This window comes from Aethalodelphis obliquidens, unplaced genomic scaffold (assembly GCF_003676395.1).
Source record: "Aethalodelphis obliquidens isolate GAN/ISIS:26980383/991018 unplaced genomic scaffold, ASM367639v1 scaffold74, whole genome shotgun sequence".
Classification (NCBI taxonomy): Eukaryota; Metazoa; Chordata; class Mammalia; order Artiodactyla; family Delphinidae; genus Aethalodelphis; species Aethalodelphis obliquidens.
Genome location: NW_020838018.1, coordinates 4,679,975 through 4,696,844, shown reverse-complemented (window position 1 = coordinate 4,696,844; position 16,870 = coordinate 4,679,975). Strand labels below are relative to the sequence as shown.

Below are 16,870 nucleotides of genomic sequence, written 5' to 3'. Positions count from 1 at the left end.
AAAGGAAACTATAAACAAAATGAAAAGACAACATACGGACTGGGAGAAAATATTTGCAAATGACGCAACCAACAAGGGCTTGATTTCCAAAATATACAAACAGCTCATACAACTCAATAACAACAACAACAACAACAAAACCCAACTGAAAAATGGACAGAAAACCTAAATAGATATTTCTCCCAAGAAAACAAAAAAATGGCCAACATGCACATGAAAAGATGTTCAGCACTGCTAACTGTTAGAGAAATGCAAATCAAAACCACAATAAGGTACCACCTCACACCAGTCAGAATGGCCATCATTAAAAAGTCTACAAATAACAAACTCTGGAGAGGGTATAGAGAAAAGGGAACCCTCCTACACTGTTGGTGGGAATGTAAACTGGTGCAGCTACTATGGAAAACAGTATGGAGGTTCCTCAAAAAACTAAAAATAGAGCTGCCATATGATCCTGCAACCCCCCTCCTGGGCATATATCCAGAGAAAACTATTATTAGAAAAGATACATGCACTCCAATGCTCATTACAGCACTATTTACAATAGTCAAGACATGGAAACAACCTAAATGCCTATCGACAGATGAATGGATGAAGAAGATGTGGGGCTTCCCTGGTGGCGCAGTGGTTGAGAGTCTGCCTGCCGATGCAGGGGATGCGGGTTTGTGCCCCTGTCCGGGAATATCCCATATGCCGCGTGGGCCATGGCTGCTAAGCCTGCGCGTCCGGGGCCTGTGCTCTGCAACGGGAGAGGCCACAACAGTGAGAGGCCCACGTACCTCAAAAAAAAAAAAAAAAAAAGATGTGGTACTCATATGCAATGGAATACTACTCAGCCATAAAAAAGCATGAAATAATGCCATTTGCAGCAACACAGATGGACCTAGAGATTTTTTTTTTCACATCTTTATTGGAGTATAATTGCTTTACAATGGTGTGTTAGTTTCTGCTTCATAACAAAGTGAATCAGTTGTACATATACATATGGCTCCATATCTCTTCCCTCTTGCGTCTCCCTCCCTCCCACCCTCCCTATCCCACCCCTCCAGGCAGTCACAAAGCACCGAGCTGATCTCCCTGTGCTATGCGGCTGCTTCCCACTAGCTATGTACCTTACGTTTGGTAGTGCATATATGTCTATGCCTCTCTCTCGCTTTGTCACAGCTTACCCTTCCCGCTCCCCATATCCTCAAGTCCATTCTCTAGTAGGTCTGTGTCTTTATTCCTGTCTTACCCCTAGGTTCTTCATGACATTTTTTTTCTTAAATTCCATATATATGTGTGATCATACGGTATTTGTCTTTCTCTTTCTGACATACTTCACTTTGTATGACAGACTCTAGGTCTAGCCACCTCATTACAAATAGCTCAATTTCGTTTCTTTTTATGGCTGAGTAATATTCCATTGTATATATGTGCCACATCTTCTTTATCCATTCATCCAACGATGGACATTTAGGTTCTTTCCATCTCCGGGCTATTGTAAATAGAGTTGCAATGAACATTTTGGTACATGACTCTTTCTGAATTATGGTTTTCTCAGGATATATGCCCAGTAGTGGGATTGCTGGGTCATATGATAGTTCTATTTGTAGTTTTTGAAGGAACCTCCATACTGTTCTCCATAGTGGCTGTATACATTCCCACCAGCAGTGCAGTGCAAGAGTGTTCCCTTTTCTTCACACCCTCTCCAGCATTTATTGTTTCTAGATTTTTTGATGATGGCCATTCTGACTGGCATGAGATGATATCTCATTGTAGTTTTGATTTGCATTTCTCTAATGATTAGTGATGTTGAGCATTCTTTCATGTGTTTGTTGGTAGTCTGTATATCTTCTTTGGAGAAATGACTATTTAGGTCTTCTGCCCATTTTTGGATTGGGTTGTTTGTTTTTTTGTTATTAAGCTGCATGAGCTGCTTATAAATTTGGGAGATTAATCCTTTGTCAGCTGCTTCATTTGCAAATATTTTCTCCCACTCTGAGGGTTGTCTTTTGGTCTTGTTTATGGTTTCCTTTGCTGTGCAAAGGCTCTAAGTTTCATTAGGTCCCATTTGTTTCTTTTTGTTTTTATTTCCATTTCTCTAGGAGGTGGGTCAAAAAGGATCTTGCTGTGATTTATGTCATAGAGTGTTCTGCCTATGCTTTCCTCTAAGAGTTTGATAGTTTCTGGCTTTACATTTAGGTCTTTAATCCATTTTGAGCTTATTTTTGTGTGTGGTGTTAGGGAGTGATCTAATCTCATACTTTTACATGTACCTGTCCAGTTTTCTCAGCACCACTTATTGAAGAGGCTGTCCTTTCTCCACTGTACATTCCTGCCTCCTTTATCAAAGATAAGGTGACCATATGTGTGTGGGTTTATCTCTGGGCTTTCTATCGTGTTCCATTGAGATTATCATATTAAGTGAAGTAAGTCAGAGAAAAAGAAATATCAGATGCTATCACTTATACGTGGAATCTAAAATACAACACAAATGAATTTACCTAGGAAACAGAAACAGACTCACAGACATAGAGAACAGACTTGCAGTTGCCAAGAGTGAGGAGGGGTGGGGGAGGGATGGATTGAGAGTTTGGGAATAGCAGATGCAAACTGTTATATATAGAATGGACAGACAACAAGGTCCTACTGTATAGCACAGGGAACTGTATTCAATATCCTGTGATAAAACATAATGGAAAAGAATATGAAAAAGAATGTGTATATATACATAACTGAATCACTTTGCTGCATGGCAGAAATTAACACAACATTGTAAATCAACTATATTTCAATAAAATTAATTTTTAAAAAAAGAAGAAAGTCACCCAAAAAGGTTTTCCTTAAGTTGAAATAGTACTTATTCTTATCTATATCATCTGGAAGCTGTATTAGGAATATATTCACTGTGGAAATGACTTAGAATCTACTTACATGAAGGAAACTCAAGTCTAAATCCCAATTTGAGCTGAAAATCTCAAGTAAGTAATAAGCATATTTTTATATTTTTTATGTTTAATAAAAAGGCCATATAAATGGTTTGACTTCTAACAGTTACTACACAGATCTTATATTTGACATAATTTATGTCGAGTGTATAATTTGGGAAACAAGATCAGCACAAAAGCACCATGAAAGAGAAAAGACGATAACTGAAAGCATTCCAAACACCAGCACAGAGAGACTGAGCATCGTATAGTTCATGGTCATCCAGAAAGACATCTGGGAAATGGCACCATTTTGGAAGCTGTTCACGTGGCAGAGACATGGCTTAGTGAATACTGCCTCAGTTTCCCATGAACCTCCCTACGTGCTACAGGTAATGCAAAGGGTCCAGGATGGATGATGCTGCAGGCAGTGGGCTGCTTTAGAGGATCAAGCACCACGCTTGGGAGATTCACTGCTCTTATAATGAGAAGATGCAGACCTGCTCCTTGTCTGGGGGAGGTTGGCCTCTCATCTCTCAGGACTGCTGTTTCTCTAGCACACCCTCAGAATGGCCTGGATAAAATGCAGCTAGAGCCTTCACTCTTAGCCTATCCAGAAAGAGCACACAGACACTCAAGGTCCATGTGGATTGCAACTCCCCACATATCTGGAGGGTATTTCAGTGGGTAAGGGAACCAAATAAAAACACTATTTAGGGGAGGATGCAGAGAAATTGGAACCCTTGTGGAAATGCAAAATGGTGCGGCCACTATAAAAAACAATATGAAGGTTCCTCAAAAAAAAGTAAAAATAGAATTAGCATAAGCTCCAGCAATTCCTCTGCCAGGTATATATGTTCAAAACAACTGAAATCTGGATCTTGAAGGGATATTTGTATACCCATGTTTATCACAGCATTATTCACAATAGCCAATAGGTACAAACAACCCAATTGTCCATAGATGGATGAATAGATCTCTTAGTCCATTCAAGTTGATATAACAAAATACCACAGACTGGGTGGTTTATAAACACTAGAAATTTATTGCTCACGGTTCTAGAGGCTGACAGTCTGAGATCAGGGTGCCAGCAAGTTTGGGTGAGGGCCCTCTTCTGGGTCTCAGACCTCTGTTGCATTCTCTCATGTTGGAATCAGGTAGGGATCTCTCTGGAGCCTCTTTATGAGTCACTAAGCCCTTTCTTAGTGGAAGACTTAGTCACTTCCCAAAACCCCCTACCTACTAATACTATCACCTTAAGGGGTTAGGATTTCAACATATGAATTCTGGTGGGAAACAAACATTCAGACCATAGCAACTGATAAACAAAATCTGGTATATACATACAATAGAGTATTATGCAGCCCTAAAAATAAGGAAATTCTGTCATGTGCTATAATATGGATACTCAAGGACATTATGCTACTTGAAATAAACCATCACAAAAGGACAAATACTGTATGATTCCACTAATATGAAATATATAAGGTAGTCAAAATCATTGAAACAGATAGTAGAGAGATGGTTGCCAAGGGCTGAGGGGATGGGGAGGGAAATTTGTGTTTACTGGGTTTAAGTTTGTTTTACAAGATGAGAAAGATTTAGAGATCTATTCCACAACAATGTGAATATACTTAACACCACTGAACCGTACACTTAAAAATGGTAAGGATGGTAAATTTAATGTTATTTTTTTTTACCACAATTAAAAAACTATTTTGTATTTCCTTTGTTTTTTTCCCTCTAATCCTTTCAAAACCTGGTATTGAATTGAACAGCAATATATGCATGTAGTTTAAAATACCATTAATCGCGTACTCATGGCATATCTTTAGCCAGAATGAGAAATGCTATTAATAATTTATCTTGTATACTTCCAGAAATAGTCTATATATATGTACATGCACATATACATATATGTTCATCTTGGAAATTTCTAATGGAAGCACAATAAATACATCCCTTTTTCTAGCTGTAAAAAAAAAATGTTTCTTATATCTCTTATTATGAATAAATGTATTTGATAATCTTATACACACGAAACTTAAATAATGTTGTAAACCAATGTTACCTCAAATAAATAAATAGATCAATTAAATAACCTCATTGTTTTCAAAGGAATGAATTCCATATAATATTATATTATTCCATAAAATGGAGTATCATAATTTATTTGTGTTCACCTACTGACAGAAAACTGGATCTTGACTGTAAACAAGGCACTTAGTTTTCTCACAGGCACTTTCTGTGCACCTCTGAGTGTTCCTGTAGGACTAACTCCTAGAAGTGGAATTGTTACTTGGTGTAGACGATATACTGACAGGACTTAGAAGCATTGTTCCTTTTGCACTGTCATCTTCAGCGCTCTAAATAGTGGGTGCTTTTGAACACTTAAGTTTATAGAAATTGTCCTCCAAGGACGTGCATAATGCTGTGATAAACATGGGTGTACAAACATCTCTTCAAGATCCCGCTTTGGGTATATACTTTGGGCATATACCCATCTAATGCCATTTTATGCTCCTACCAGCAACTGTCTGAGAGTACCTGCTTCCCATGCCCTAAGGAAGAGGATACCCATCCTGTGTCATCACTTTATTCATCTCTAACACGAATCCTCTGTACTGTGGTAAGGTGGTTTGAGTGTGGGCCCTGCAGCCAGACAGCTGGGGTTCAAATCCTTGTTACATCACTAACTGGTTCTGTGATTTGAGGATAGCGAACTTGAACTTTTCATGCCTCAGTGTCCTTTTCTGTAAACTGGGCATAAGAGGGCTGTTGTGAGGATGTGTTTAATAAATATGTCTAAAGCACATGAAGCAGTGTCAGGCACTCACTAAGTACTCAGTATAACACTTCTTATTGGTTTAATATTTTTCTTTAAATTGATTCTCTTTTTAACCTTAGTTTTATGCTAAATACTATGTAATAATATCATAGATCAGATGTGCACTATTTATATCTTATTCTGAAAGACATCAAATTACATGCATACGTTTAAAATGAAAAGAAAGTTTTTCTAGGACACAATTTGAAAAGGACTGTCCTAAGCAAGAGTATTAGCAAAGGTTTTGTGCAGTTCAAGTGTGAGAGGTTACATTGTGTCACAATGATGTTGTAATTTTTATTTCTTCATACTGGATCCATACATCATACCTTAAATAGATACAAAGTAGACTAGACCAGGGGTAAGCAACCTAAACCCAGAACCAGCTGGCTGTGTGGCTTTTTAAATAAAGTTTTATTGGAACACTGCCACACTCGTTCATTTACATATTGCTTCTGGCTACTTTCACACAACAGCAGAGTTGAGCCGTCACAACAGAGACTGCATGGCCTACAAAACCCAAAATATTTATTATCTGTCCCTTTATAGAGAAAGTTGGCTGGCCCCTGGTCTAAACCAATATTTCTCCCTGTCTGAGACCCTTCAACATGCTTGAACAGCACCCAGCTTCTCAACTGCTGCCCTTATCTTAACTACTCTGAAAAAGTTTGAGGTTTGCTGATCAGAAATTCTCAACATCTCAGAGATTTGAGACTGTGATATTAATATTAAAAAAAAGTACTCAAAGCCTGTTTTCCTCTTTTGCAAAATTTTAAAATTTCATCATTGCTTTTGTCTATACAAATTTATAAAATGTGGTCTGCATCAAAGGCAGAAAATTGTTCTAACTGTTAAGTGGTATAGGACTGCAGAGTGCAGAAACCATAGGAGTTATCAAGGGCTGTGAACACCCCACCTCTGCTGTGGGCCATTTTCTCAAGATCCCAATTAGTTTGGTAACAAACCACTTGAGTCTTTTATGTCAAAACAACAGACCCAGGAAATCACCCATGAACAGCCTGAAGGACACACCATATCTGCATTCTGTACATTTACATCTTGTGTGCAAATTGTAGAATTTGTAGACTTTGACTGTCGTTCCCTATGAGACCCACTATTAGTACAACATCCTATGAAGCTAAGCTGCCAGAACTGCAGTCATGAGGAAGAATTTCCATGAAATCCTGGTGAGATGCTCCCTGAGCTGTCCTGCCTTTCACCTTCCTAAAACGTGGCTCAGCAACAGTTCTTTTCAATGAGTCTGCTGCCGGAGCACCTTTTTTTGTAAAAATTCACTTTTTCCATCATTTACTTTTCTTGATTAAAAACAATATATTTGCCATCTCCCAAATGAATAAAAAATTCTACTTATAAAGCTATTTTCCCCACAACTCTGCCATACTCTGTTCATATTACTGTTTAAGATTTACCTTTTTCATAAAATATATCCTAATTTCCATATATCTCTAATAACACCACTTCTGCAACTACTTCATTCTATGAAAAGTAAAACTGTAATTTGTAAGATGTCTCAAGAGTTGCTATTTATTCTGCTACATATTTAAAATTCTACTCACCACCACATCCCTCCCTCCCAACCTGATAACACGTGGCAATTCAAATGAGCAAAATCGTTACTTTTGCAAAGCAATAAAGTAGGTACAAAGGATATTGGGATAAACAAGCTGTAGTCCCTGATGCCAGAACTGATGTGAAATAAGCACGAGGTGAATTAATATGGCAAGAGAAAAGTAACACTTGAGAAATAAAAATGAAAAATCCTAGGAGTAGAAAAAGAAGGGAGTGTCTACACAATTTTAGTACAGAGTAAAGGGGATATGAGTGAAGGTTTTCAGGTTGGGAAGGACTGTAATCGACAAATGGAAGGAAGGATGCTCCACAGCCACTGAATGCAGCTGGCCCTGGAAAGAGGCAGTTGTTACTGGATCCTAGATTTCCAGGGACCCATCGGTTACTTTGTGGTAGCAGCTCAGATGTCTCATTCACTTCTCCACCTCAACCTTTTCAGCTGCTCTGAGAGTTTTCGACAGACCAAATCCAGCTTTTATCTCTATTGTCACTGAGACCTGCAATGAAGGGCAAATGGAACCACCTCTCTCTTGGGTTCAGTAGGGCATCATCTTTGTACAACTTTGTGGGGAAAAAGTGTTACGCTTCTTGTTACACTTAGGCTTGGCACCGAAAGCCTCCCATCACACAAGCAGCATCACACAGTGGGCTAAGTTTTAACTTAACTAACCATCTGGGTTGAGGTCTGTTTGAGAGCAGCAACTTTTCCTTAACTCAGTCTAACAACTGCTTATTGAGAATCTGTAATAGGCCTGGCCCTCTGAGGAGATTAATCCCTAACCTAATGGCTCTCAGAGCCCAGGAGGGGGAGACATGTACAGAAAATTCAACTGTGGTCCCCAGTGGTAAGTGCAACCAACAAGACTGTCCATGGTACAAAGTCACTGCCTCGGGGAACAATGTGCTTGACGTAATGAGGTGAATGGTTAGGAAGGAGAGGGCCGTGTCCCTGACAAGGCCAAGTACATGGAAGAGATCGATACAGAATCATTGAAATGCTGCTCCTATTCTGACCAAAACCACCCAGTCTCAGAGCCAAACTTGAAATCAGCAAGCCTGGAGCTGGCACAAGCCCCAGACAGCCAAGGCACACTCTGCAGACCCTTCTTTGCCACCTCCTACCTGACGTGGGGCTTGGCTCTGTTGAGTCATCAACTCATTAGCAATAAATGTATTAACCTAGACCTGAAATAAACCAACATATATTTCAATGACTGAATTAGCAGGAATCTCTGTCAAGAGAATTTCCGCTCCTTCTACCAATAGAGCTTCACACTTAGCAGAGTGTCTGCTTCCTTACATACAAACCCTCCTTACCTCTGAGTCCAGTTTTTCATATTATGATTTGACACTGTTCTTATCCCTCTTTATTTTGAAACTACACAGTCATATGATCTTTCTATTTATACCAAGTAAACATAATTCTTTTAAACCTGAATCCAATATTCTTTATTAATTTGATTATGCAATATTTCAAACATCCCCCCAAAACAGATATACATGTACTGATAATCTAGATTTATTTTAACAAGGTAAATATTTTGCCATATGTGCATCAGCTCTTTCTCTTAAATAAATGAAGTGGTGCAGGTATAACAAACGGTCCCCATCCCAACGGCCATGCTTCCAGTATTTCCCTGTCTTTTTTCTGCCCTGCAAATTTGGGGTCACCTTTGTTGCTCTCTTAGAGCACTGTGAGATTGTTGTGCATCTTTCAAAACAATATTAATTAGCCTCATTAATTAGTCTACTTGGTGTTCTAGGTTGGAAATGATCTAAAGAAGAACAAAGTTTCAAACAATTTGCTATGTCTACCTTATATTCATTTAAGGACATACTGCTACCTATTTTTTCAAGGTGAAAGAAATCTATTAAATAGAATTATTTATACTAGAACTTATGTTTATTTCAAGTAATTTCTTTTCTTATTTTTCTCAAATATATTTTGCCAGTCCTTTCTTAGAAGAATGCCTTTTTCACACAAAGGGACTGCGTAGGAAGAAAAATCCACTTAAATTCAAAATGCATTTTGAATAACAATTTCCATCTTCAATTCATAAAGGATATAATGAATTAGAGTTCTGAATTAGAGTTCTGATGAGTTTTTAATATGAAGAATGAACTCCTATTGAATGCAGAGTATAGAAATTCAGGAAATATTATAGTTCTCAAAGATAGGACTAACTTTAACCACTTGATTGTTATTCACTGATAACAATGAGAAAATAGCTGGGCTCCACCCCCCTAGGTTGGTGACTATCAGGGAAAAAGAGGGTGTCTTGCAGTCAAAGGGCACTGGAGCAAGGTTCCTGAGGTCCTGTTAACAGAGAGCATCACCTGTTCAGGCCAACACGTGCGTGGGATAAGCTGCATCCTGGAGCAGGGGGCACAGTCCCCTCTGATCCAGGCAGCTGGAGGATAGTTAAGGGGCAAAACAATTTCCCCCAAAGATGGGACTTGGTTCATCCCAGTCAGTGCTTCTCACAATCTAGCTTGTACTGGAATCACCTGCTCATCTTGTTAAAATGCAGATTCTATTCAATAGGTTGGAGTGGGGGCTGAGATTCCATATTTGTATCAAGATCCCAGGTGATGCTGCTGGTCCGCAGGTTACATGTTGAGTAGCAGGACTCATAGCAATCTAGGTCCTTTAATTCATAGAGAAAAAGGGAAGGCGAGGAGTAGAAAGGTAAGATGTATAAGAAGAGGAAAGCAGAGAAATAGAAAAGAAAGCAACAGGTCATGGAGAGAGAGTGAAAGAGAGAGACAAGGAACAGGAAATCTGATAATATGACCCTCCCAGCATCCCTCCCTTCTAAGTGCCCCCATTAGGGTGGACATAAAGTCTTTACATGGCCCCACCCACCAATCCAGGGGCTTCAGTGTTAAGTGTAGGGTGGACTGGGAGCCGTCCTGATCAGATCAGCTCTTCACAGGTGGTGAGATCTGAGACTCCCCTCAGCCAGAGCCAAGTAAGTCTGAGCCTTTCCTCAGATTTTTGAACCAATATAGGAAAATGAATGCCAGAAGCTAATCCACAGAAGGCACAGGACAGGGCTGCCTCTTAGTTACACACATGCCAGAGACCCAGCTAAATCCTCCCTTCTCTGTGTGGTCGGATTCCCAAATTACCTAGACTGATTCAAGTTGATTTTCTAGAATTTGTAACAATACAGATAGAAGAGGGATATAGAGAAAAATGGAGAGAGGAGAGAGAAATAAGGAGAAAAATATTTAATGATAGGTGAAAAAAATAGATAAGGAAAGAATAGAAGGATAGAGGAGAAGAGGGAGAAATAGTAAGATGAGAATGAAGACAAGGTATTGATAAAATAGAAGAAAAAACACCCAGGAATTGCAGGAGGAAAGGTCCCCATGGCCAACAGGGACCCAGTGGTCCCTGGGCCAGAGGAGCCTCAACAGAGGACACCATTGCAGTGGACACCATTAGCCACGGTCTCCCGAGAGGAGAGGGCTCTCATAGCATCAGCCCATTGTTCCCAAACAACTGGAATGGGGAGGGAGAAGAGACAGAGTCAGGGCAGGCAGGTGGCCTGGGAAGGACAAGGCTTGCTATAGGGTCCAAAGAAGACCAAATAGGTGTCCAGGAGGGTAGTGATGGAGCTGCCCCCAACACCTCTCTAGAATACTGCCAGCGCTGTAGACTGCCCACTCACGGACCTCTCCTGCCCACCAGGGAGGCTCACAGAGCCAGACTCAGAGCAGAACAGTGGTTGGAGCCCACACCTCTCCCCAGCCTGCTCCAGAGGCCCCCAGGGAGCTCAGAGCTCACATTCGCTTGCAGGTAAGAATCCTGGTTCGCAAGCGCTGCCCCACAAAATTCTTGTAATGAATCTTAAGAGTCACAGTAGATTGATGTAAGTGTTTGCTGACATATTCTCAGGGAAACAGTAGAAAATAAACATCAGTGAACTTTGTCAGGGATCACTGATCTGTTGCATTGCTCACTTCAATGCTGTTCTATGATCCTCAGCGTCCTAAGACTCTGGCTATTTTCTGATTTAGTCGGGCTGAAGTTGCAAACTCATCTTCTAAGCCCTATAGATGTTTAGCATCAAGCTTGGTCAAGCCACCTGGTTTACTAAATGACTGATATAAACCATGATTGTTCACATCGTATAGGAAACGCACCCCTTCTAAACTTGTTCAAACAGTGATACTTCTTCCACTACATTTCAAGTGAGGACATTTCTGCACATCAAGAGTTTGTATGTCCTGAGATGTAGTGCATCCCTTGGTGAGAGATGGTGATGCCTTTTCTGTCATGTAAGACACATTCCTATATTTCCATTTAAATAAAACCCTTTTGGAATGTATTTCACAGATCTGAGTATTTAATTTATTTGGTTATTTTCACATAGAAATCCAGTTCAACCATGGAAGCAGTAACTCATTAAGAAAAAATATTAAAGTGGAACATATCACCAGTGAAGAACATAATTTCTTTTTTTTAAGAAAATTAATTTGGATAACTAACCTTCAGTAACTGGACCTGCAGTCCTCAAATCCTTTAATCAAAGACTTTGTGGCTAGCCATGTCTCAATTTTATAATTTTGAGAATTTAGAGAGGTATACATTGCATTTCACATATTAATTAATATTCCATGGCAAACATGTGGCAAACATATGGACAACTTGCCCAAAGTAACATAAGTAAAGACCTTTTGTCTTATTATCATCTCATGTCCATTTTCAGTAAGGAGTTAGGATAGCCCTTTCTCAGTTTTCGGAATTTGGAAAGAGTTAACATGTATTAGTGGACAAAGTTAGCACAGACAGCAGATAGACCCAGAAGAACAAGAAAAGTCATTAAAAAAAATTACGACAGGGAGAATATCCACAAAACTTTTAAGGCCAGAGAAGGAGTGCTTGATTTGGACTTTCTTTCTTTTTTTTTTGTTTTTTGCGGTACACGGGCCTCTCACTGTTGTGGCCTCTCCCATTGCGGAGCACAGGCTCCGGACGTGCAGGCCCAGCGGCCATGGCTCACGGGCCCAGCTGCTCCGCGGCGTGTGGGATCCTCCTGGACCAGGGCACGAACCCGTGTCCCCTGCATCGGCAGGCGGACTCTCAACCACTGTGCCACCAGGGAAGCCCTGGACTTTCTTATAAAAGTAGGAGGCTTTCTGAGAAGAAAGCCAATACACAGTCTTCCTTGCTGGGGGTCAAGGTTACATCAGCGAGGCCACAAGCTGGGGACACTGCTGTGGGTGAGAGCTACACTAGTGATGGCGGGGCAGCAGCCTCTCAGGGGGGACACCTGTGACACACCAACTGCGAGCAGGTGCTCAGATACCCCTGCAACATGACTTCATATGACTCTGGAAAACATCTTCAGATCCAATGAGAAATGTGTTTGCTAGGAAAGGATACCAAATGCAGAAAGAAAAAAAAAAATCAGAGATGTATAAATACAGTGGGGTGGGCAGAAAGGCCTCAAAGATGTCCAGGCCCTAAAGAAAGGAACTGTGAATATGTTACTTTGCATGGCAAAAGGGATTCTGCAGATGGGATTATGGTTAGGAAGACTGTCCTGGATTATCCAAGTCGATCCAGTCTAACCACATGAGCCCCCTTAAAGTAGAGGACTTTCTCCAGCTAGAAGAAGGGGAAGTCAGAGAGATGCAGCAGAAGGAGAACAAGAACAAAGAGCGATTTAAAGATGAAAGGGACTTGACCCGCTGCTGCAAGAACAGGCCACACAGAAAGCATAAGGGATGTGGGAAACCTCTAGGAGCAAAGACCAGCCCCCAGCTAACAGCCTACAGGAGATCAGTGTCTCAGTCCTACACCCACAAGGAACTGAGTGAGTGTGTATGCAGGAGCATCAGGAGGGCAGTTCTGACTGCTGCCCTCTGAAAGGCCTGCTTGTAAGGCTGGCCCATTCCCAAGACTCTAATGATAAAGGTGGCTTACTGTGCCTAATGTTTGTTCAAACAGTGTGGTTCATACTCAATACCTGCCTTCCTTCTGGAAGTCTGGAATTTTGTTACATGCAAGGCAGAGGGTGCCTACATGAGCAGCCCCCAGTACATGAGCTCCCCTGGTTGGTAATATTCCATGTGGGTTGCTATAACTCACTGCTGGGGGATTAAGCTAGTCCCGTATGACTTCCCTGGGAGAGGACTGTAGAAACTTGGGCCTGATTTCCTATGGACTTCACCCCATGCACCCTCTTCCTTTGCTCCTTTTGCTCTGTGTCCTTTCACTGTCCTAAATCATAGCTGTATGACTACACACTGGTCCTGTGAATCCTCCCAGCAAATCACGGAACCTGGGGAAGGTTCTGGGAATCTCCAGACACCTTGAAGGACAAGTCTTCCCCAGAGCCTCCAGGAAAAATGCCCTAAGCAGAGAACCCAGCCAGGTCTACTGTACTTTAGACCTACAGAACTATGACATAATAACTCTGTCTTGTATTAGGTCACTAAATCCATGAAAATTTGTGGAAGCAGTGATAGGAAATTAAGTAAATGGCATCATGAATAAACATATTACTTTCACTAATGAAGAGTATAATATCTCAAGGAAAATTTTTAAAATCTTAAATTCATTCTCAAGTTAACATCAGCAATTCATATCTAAAACAACCACCTGAAGAAGGGGTAGAACCTCTGGTAAGGTGTATGGTTGACTTTTAAGAGCAGCTGACATTTTGTGAGAGGTCTGGAAAGCAGACAAACCAGCCCAATCTTTTTAAAGAAACTGTGAGTATAATGTCAGAATCATCAACTAGTGTGATTTACTGCTGTCAATGCCCGTTTGTATAGTCGGGCCCAGATTAGGACATGAATTCACTTAACCCAGGGTGGTGCACGCGGAAGACGTGAGGATGAGCCCTTTTCCTAAAGGAGCTCAAAATGTGAGAGGAGAAACACCTGCACTGGAGCTTCAAGGATCACTAAGCTGAGACCAAGGGCTACAGAGAAGCACAGAACAGGGAGCTAAGGAAGGCATCCTACCAGAACGTAGATTCCACTCATTCATTTTAATTCAGCGAACATTTACCAACGTGCTTGCCCCAGGCATAATGAAGTGCTGGGGACGTAGGGAGGGATGCAAACTCAGCAGGAGTGTAAGTCAGGCCACTTTACCCATGTTTACTGTGTGATAGGATGGATAGGATTGAGGGGTCCACTTCTGTCCTCACCTGCATGATCTAGGATTAATAATGCCACTATATTCTTGACCCTACTTCCCCAAGGGTGCCTGACCTTTAAAGAAATCAGCAGATGGTGATGCTTACATATGATTCCTCTCCAACCTGATTAACTAAAAACAAGAATTTTTAGAGTTGCTCAATCAGATGGGATTGGAGCAGGGCGAAAATATGAACCTTAATTAATACAATGAAGAATAAGTAGGCATTAACTATTAGTTAACTAATTTTGAAAAATAATATTTAATTTTGAACAAAACTTCCCTATGTAAGTAGATGTTTCACTAAGCTTTAACTTACTTAAGCAATATTGACCTTAACCCTGCTTTGGACTTGGTGTTCTTAGAATGAGCACAGCATTAATATCTGCTTCTGATCATACACATGGCAACTACTTGTTTGGAAACCCTAGGTCAGCCAGCCCTAAAAGCACTCACATATCCCCTCCCACTTTGTTCTTTTATCTAGTATTAGACAACTAACTAGTTTTTCTTGATTCAATTTGCATCAACATTTATTGACTAACTAATAAAAGCTCCAGGGATAAGAAATTAAGTAGAACACAATCTATTAAGTTATAATAAGTTACAGAGTTCTAAGGAAATTCAAATGAGGGCAGTTACCCAACGAATATTATCATTTTGCTGCCTATTAGTTTTATAGATAAGCTATGTGCTAAGACATAACAGCTTTTTAGCTGACAATTTTCTTCTTACCCTGAATTAAGAAAAAAAAATTTTTAAGTTATACAACATTCTTAGCCTAAATTAAATGGAAGATACACTGTGTATTTTTTATTGTGGTAAGATATACATAACAAAAAGTTTAGCATTTTAGCCACTTTTAAGTGTACAGTTCTGGACATTAACATTCACATTGTTGTGCAAACATCACCACCCTCCATCTCAAAACTTTTTCATCTTCTCAAACTGAAACTTTGTCTCCATTAAAGCACTTACAGGCCATTCCTCCCTTCCCCCGGCTCTTGGCGACCCTCTAAATTATATTTTTAATAAGAAGAAAAAAGTAATCTCTTCTCCACCTGATGAATCTTCTTCAGGCCACACCCCATCAGCCAATTGCAAACCTGCTGCAGACCCTTACAACACTCCACTTTTAGAGCTTCTCATTCAGAGCAGACTGTGATTTAAAGGTATGAAATTCTAAATATATAATAAATTACATATATTTTAATATTCAAAAAGTTAAGCAAACAAAATTTAATTCTTCTAAAAGGAGCATGGATATGTAATCAGAAGTAGAAACTATGTCCCTGATGTAAAATAGTTATGATTCCAAAGAATCCTAGGGATCTATTGTCCATAAATTACAAGGGGCCACATGGTGCCCAAGTTCCTGTTGGAGAAGGAACTCAACACATCCCTCAACAAGTCCTCCACAGAGAGACTCTCCATTACGTTTTTTTTTTAACATGTTCAGGGTCTTTCAGAAATTTCATTTTATCAGAGGGCATAGAGAAAATGAACTTGCTTTATTTAAAAATGCTGAGGCAATATAAACTATTGTGTTTGTTATAAAACAAAAATAAAATCAGTTGTATGTGACTTATTTATTCCTTAGACTTCACACTATTTAAAGGAATAATGGGAAGACATTTTCAATATTTCGCTGCATGATAAAATTGTTTTACTTATTTCATGAATTAGCCATGGACGGTGTATTCTGGAATGTCACATGTGGCTTACATTCAGTGGAAACATTTTCAGGTAACTGAGGAGGCTCTGTTTCTATACTTGATCTGACAGATGGGCAGCAACATGCAGTAACCGGCATAATTCATACTCCGACAGACTGCTTTTCAATAAAGCACATACCCAGATGCTCTCCTCTCGTCGATATTGCTTCCAGTTCCTCCCGCCATCGCTGAACATCAGGAGGTAGCTGGTCACCCAGTCGGAGCTCCCGTATCCTCCCTGGGTGGCCACAGCTGTGACCTCCATTCTTTCTCCAAGGTCAATCTGCAGCCACTGGTATTTATTTGACACAAGGGGAGACCAGCCACCAGCCCCTTTTTGTGGGAATAAAAATAAGAAAACCGGTAAGGACAGAGAAATCTTTGAAATCTATATTAACCTGTAAGAATGGGATCATAAATAAGATTTATGAAAATCATAGTTTCAAATTCTGCATTATATAATGCTTCATAATTATACAGACACACACTCTCACACACAAACACAAAATAAAAACACAGGCTAAATGTAAATGGATGGAGCCTATATTAATTGTTTTGTTTCTTAGTTCATAACCCCTGACTCTCTGGTATTGGGGTGTCCGGCTAAGTGAAATTGCTTAATGGAATAGGTGGACAACCAAACACCGTGCCATTACATCAGTGCTTG

At 40.2% G+C, this 16,870-nt stretch overlaps 1 protein-coding gene across 2 annotated transcripts in view; it reads right to left on the bottom strand.

Annotated features, from left to right (window-relative positions):
• The window catches only part of LOC113612254 (contactin-associated protein-like 3), a 141,185-nt gene extending 124,702 nt beyond the window's left edge, over positions 1 to 16,483 (bottom strand). For both annotated transcript variants that reach the window (XM_027091982.1, XM_027091983.1), the window contains exon 1: positions 16,343 to 16,483. In XM_027091982.1, the coding sequence (XP_026947783.1) occupies positions 16,343 to 16,468 (126 nt within the window). In that variant the 5' untranslated portion in view covers positions 16,469 to 16,483. The remainder of the gene's footprint in view (positions 1 to 16,342) is intronic.
• Between the last annotated feature and the right edge of the window lie 387 nt (positions 16,484 to 16,870).